General features: G+C 37.8%; 1 protein-coding gene across 1 annotated transcript; it reads right to left on the reverse strand.

Annotated features, from left to right (window-relative positions):
* Positions 1-906: 906 nt before the first annotated feature.
* Positions 907-1,803, reverse strand: LOC110288398 (vomeronasal type-1 receptor 4-like). Its single transcript, XM_021154757.1, has one exon. The coding sequence runs from the start codon at positions 1,801-1,803 to the stop codon at positions 907-909; it is 897 nt and encodes a 298-aa protein (XP_021010416.1).
* Positions 1,804-4,864: the final 3,061 nt, after the last annotated feature.

Consider the following 4,864-nt stretch of genomic DNA (forward strand, 5'->3'; position numbering starts at 1 on the left):
GAAAGAGAGAAAGAGAGAGAGTAAGAAAGGTGAAGGCTTAGAGAAAGAGAGGTAAAAGCTTAGACAGTAAGAGGTGGGAATGGGAAGAGAGAGAAGGAGCTAGAGAGTAAGAAATATGAAAGCTAAAGAGAGTGAGGAGGGGACAAACAGCCCCTCTTATTGTGGGCTGTGTTATCTTGCTGTTGCTAAGCAACGGTATGTAGGAGTGTAGCCTGAAGGTTAGAAGCTTGGGATATTGTCTATATGACTACTAGCCACACTCCTCTTTAGTGGGGGCTGTGGGAGCCATAACTTTGACAGGANCCAGGGTTCCAGGAGACATGGTCGAACGTCTACCATCCATGTAGTTGGGAATTACCACCCATTGGGTTCCACCGGGATTCCAGATCTAGCCTCAACTGGAAACCAGGCTGTCTGTGCATAGCCNATTGTCCGACAAAATCCCACATTGCAATTTCNCAGTGTTAGTATATAACCATCAGGACATGAGAAANACAAGACAAACTAAATTTTGTGTGGTATCCAACACCAGTAAATTATAAGTGTTCTCCATTGTCACCAATCTCTTGTATATTCTCTACAACTGTTCACATTCTGCACTCAGGTTGACAGACTAGCTTGAAGCTATTATTTATTAATGTTGTCTATACAAGAGATAAATGAATGATAAACAGACCCATAAGTCCTCATAATCATTACAACCTATATATCCCCCAATTAAAATTATCTAATACTAAAATGTTCTATATTGAAATAATTGAAAGTAACTGGATTCAAGAGTATGGGGAGATATGATACCTACATTGAGGATCTGATGTGAACATTACTTATTGAAAATAAAATAGTGTGTACAGTATATGTTTTAAGGGCTGGCTACACAAGAATAAAAATGGCCCTTGATACATCCTAAATACTGCAGAGCTTAAAAACCCTAGTATGGTATCTGGTGAGCAGAAAGGGGCAGAGTGCTGGAAAGCATGCACTCATGGCCACATTGACACTGACCAGCCATGTATCTGTTCCATCCTGGAAAGAAAAATACATCATTAAGATGAAAGAAGTTCCATAAAGAACTACAAAACTGCTCACTAGGATACAAATACTTTGTGTGGCTTTGGTCTCATTAAATGACTTAGTAGCCAAGGATCTGTGAATATACTGGACCTTCTGCTTATGCTTGACTAAGAACAACACCATGGATCCATTGGTACACACCATGAGTCCCAAACATATAACATCACTGAAGCCCAATATGATTGCATATACTGTTTGAATCTGTTTGAAATTATTTACTGCTGAACAGTACATCAATTGTCTAAATTGAGTAAGATTTCTTTTATCTCTCATGTCAGTCACTGTTAGGATCATGAAGGTATTTACAAGTAGGCACAGGGACCAGCACAGGACCAGAGAAGAACTAATGATTTGGGGAGCTCTGGCTTTGAACTGTGCTGACTTGGAATTGTTGAGGCTAATAGTGATGGCCTGAAAGACACTCAACAGACATGTGCAAACAAGGGAAAATCCCCTGCAAACTCTATGCAAATAAAAGACAAGTTTACATGTAATATCGTCTAGAAAATATGTATGACCAAATGCAGTCATTGTCTGAGGGATTCCCTTGCAGAGAACAACCATAATGTTGGCCCAGGTCAGGTGTTTCACAATTAGGTCTATAGGCCTTGTCCTGACCCCAGTGAAGTCAGCAATGATAAAACAACAAAGCAAGGCTGAGTTCCCCAGCATTCCCAGAACAATCTGAGATAGGAAAAAGATCCCCATGGTTAGGTCTGTGGAGGTCATTCTCTTATGTTATGGAGAATGTCAATCAGTATTGTATTTAGCACTTCTCAGTGGACATGAAGGACTAAGATCTCAGTGTACATAAGATTTGTGGTATTAAACACTCAAATATGATATTTATATCAGACTTTTATGAAATCAGATATAAAAATAAAGTACTTTCATAAGTTTTTTTTAAATTTTAACCTTGTACATGGTTTTGGATGTTTATGTGGGAATATTAAATTCAGTGCATGTGCCTTTGTAGCCAGAGCTGTTTGAGTCATTGGAGAGCTGACAGATGTGTGTGCTGGAAACTAAAATTGTCTCCTCTGTAAGCACAACCTGCTTTCTTAACTCAGAAAGCCTTCTCTAGAGCCTCCAAGATGGTTTTCTTACCAAATACATTTCTATGGCTCAACCTATTCCCAGTTTTTTCCACAGATCTTGGTCACAACATTGTAGTTAATGAAAAACTTAGCAAAACTCATGCTAGGTGTCAGCACTTTCCACACGTATCTACAAAGGAAGGATGCTTTCTAGATCACAGAGGTCCTGTGTGGGAAGGATGCTAATGAAGAAACAGTGTTACTATGATTTTAGTAATACTAAAGATTCCCCATGTTCCATTGCAGTCAAGGAGAGATGTAGTGCAACCTACCCCACCTTTGAAAGAAAATAATATCCACCAGCTTATATGGAACATTGTCTTTTCTCTTTGGTGCTCCTCATATGAATTTTAAAATACATGTCTTTTACTTTGGCATTCTGCATCTGCTCTTCATACTCCAATATGTTTTTGATATATTCTATTAATTTCTAAAATATGCTATTGGTATATATCACAAACAAAATGTAAAATATCAAAATTCAAATGTTAATCACATATAAAACACATAAATTTCATACAAATGTGAACTTTTTCATTTAAAATGTTCATTCAATACTGGGACGACAACCATGAGAACTTTATCTATTTATTAAATTAATTCAACATTAACACCAAAAATTTATTTACTATTCTATTATAGTTTTCTAAACATATGTCAAATGAAATTTTATGTGTATCTATATGCACAGTGGAAAATATTTTCTGTGGGACAGAGAACATAAGTGATATACAAATACATTGGTCTAATGAAGAAGATGATGATCAAAGGCATTTCTGCAAGGTAGAAACCATGGAAGCACAGACATGAATACTTAGCCCGAATCAAGTGATGCTGAATTTGGCAAGACTAAGAAACCTCAAAAGAAGCAATTGCAATTTTAATCCCAAGTGCCTGATATTTTTTCCCCACACTTTTCTGCTCATAAATTAACAGGAAGTTGTTACTAATGCTCTTTGTTTCTACAGAAGAAAAATAGCCTCCTGTCCCTGTGCTACTTAGCACCAGTATTTCCAAAAGAAAACTTCCAACTGCCAAGGTGACCCAGAATTAAAGTGGCAGCCTGCAGGAAATAAGGGGTTATCAGAGTTAAATGCTACTCTTCTGGTGACTGAGGTCCTGCCAGGTATTACATCTCACTGAAAATGACAGGAAGTGTGTGTGTGTGTCTGCGTCCTTAAGCACGGTGACAAATATTTGAGAAAGATAAAGACCCTACCCACAACCTGGTAGTAGGGCTTCTATAGCAAATTGCCCTTACCAAAGAATATCAGGGAAAGGAGACTAGGCACAGGGGCCTCTCTTCAACAGACTTTGTCCAACTCTGCAGTGCTCAGGACTCAGATGACCTTCCTCTCTCATAGCATTCAGAAGGTTCACAATTGTACCTGTGAAAGAGAGAGAGAGAGAGATCTGCATTCAAACAAATAGCTGCAAACTGCCTGTCTTCTGAAGGCCTGAGGGTAGGCATTAAGACTCACAATGGAAAGTATGTCTCTCTGATGGCAGATGCTGAATGGAGCATTACTGGTCTGTGAGTGAGGCACCTTGCCTCCCAGTAGTCACCCACATGCTGTTATATGTTGATATACGAAGAACTCATCTCTTCTGAGGTTAACATGATATCACAAGGGAAATCAATGACNCTGCCCAATGAGGGAGTTGACATGCTTTTCCCCAACACAGANTTTAAGAAACTTTCAATTGTGTTTGAACTGTATAGGGACATGCTGAAAAATTGGTCTGAATTCTGCTCTCTTGNGGTGTTAGGACACAAAGGGAATCCAAGGAGTTTGAGGAGAGGGATAAATTCTAAGGAAGAATTAAGAGGTGATGATAATGGGAGNTCTGGTTGATTACTGAATACTCTTGGAGCCAGTGACTTCAAATCCTATTGAGTATACAAACAGAAACCAACCAGACCNCATGCACACACATGTTCTGAAACAAAATATTTTCATCTTGTTTTGTTGAGTTGCTGTTTTTTTTCCAGAGAACAAAACATTACTTGTAGAAACATAGATTAATGAACATAGATNAATTAGCTGTATTTTCCTTAATTTTTGTCAAAAATAATGAATTTTTATTCCAANTTAGGAACATAGGAAGTCACATATGCAATAGGGAAAAAAACAAACACTTCCACATAACCCGATTTGTGTTACTTAACATACCTTCTACTTAAATTGATAACTTTAATCAACTTTAACCTGCACCTTATTGTCATCCTGAGAATCTACAACTTCCTTTTCCATTTCAGAGGACCTGTGTACCTGGAATACAGACAAAACACATGTCAATAACAAGTTCTGAGGAAGTAAGCTCAGTTGTTCTCATTTCAATGGCATTTCCCCTGTACATCTCTCCACCTTTTAGTTTCTTGGATAAGGGTTTCTCACTTTTACTGAATAGCCATGAGTTACCTTTCCAACTCCTTTAATAGGACAAAACCACAAATTGGAGTTTTTCAGAAGGACGGAGTAAGAGTATGGAATAAGTCATATTCTAGTTAACAGAGAGATGAGATTTAAACAGAAATTAACATATTTTGATCTTATAGAAAAAGGACTACAGGCCTTAACATGATTCAAGTTGGTTCATGACCCAGGAAAGAGCAGAGTACTATTTTGTGCTAAAAGGACATAGTAATAAACTGACCTCTACCCTCATATAATTATAATTGGGGATTGGTA

The sequence above is a fragment of the Mus caroli genome, unplaced genomic scaffold (assembly GCF_900094665.2).
Source record: "Mus caroli unplaced genomic scaffold, CAROLI_EIJ_v1.1 scaffold_24130_1, whole genome shotgun sequence".
Taxonomy (NCBI): Eukaryota; Metazoa; Chordata; class Mammalia; order Rodentia; family Muridae; genus Mus; species Mus caroli.

Bases quoted from the DNA above. Each gene is read 5' to 3' on its own strand.
- LOC110288398 (XM_021154757.1), bottom strand. From the start codon at position 1,803: ATGACCTCCACAGACCTAACCATGGGGATCTTTTTCCTATCTCAGATT.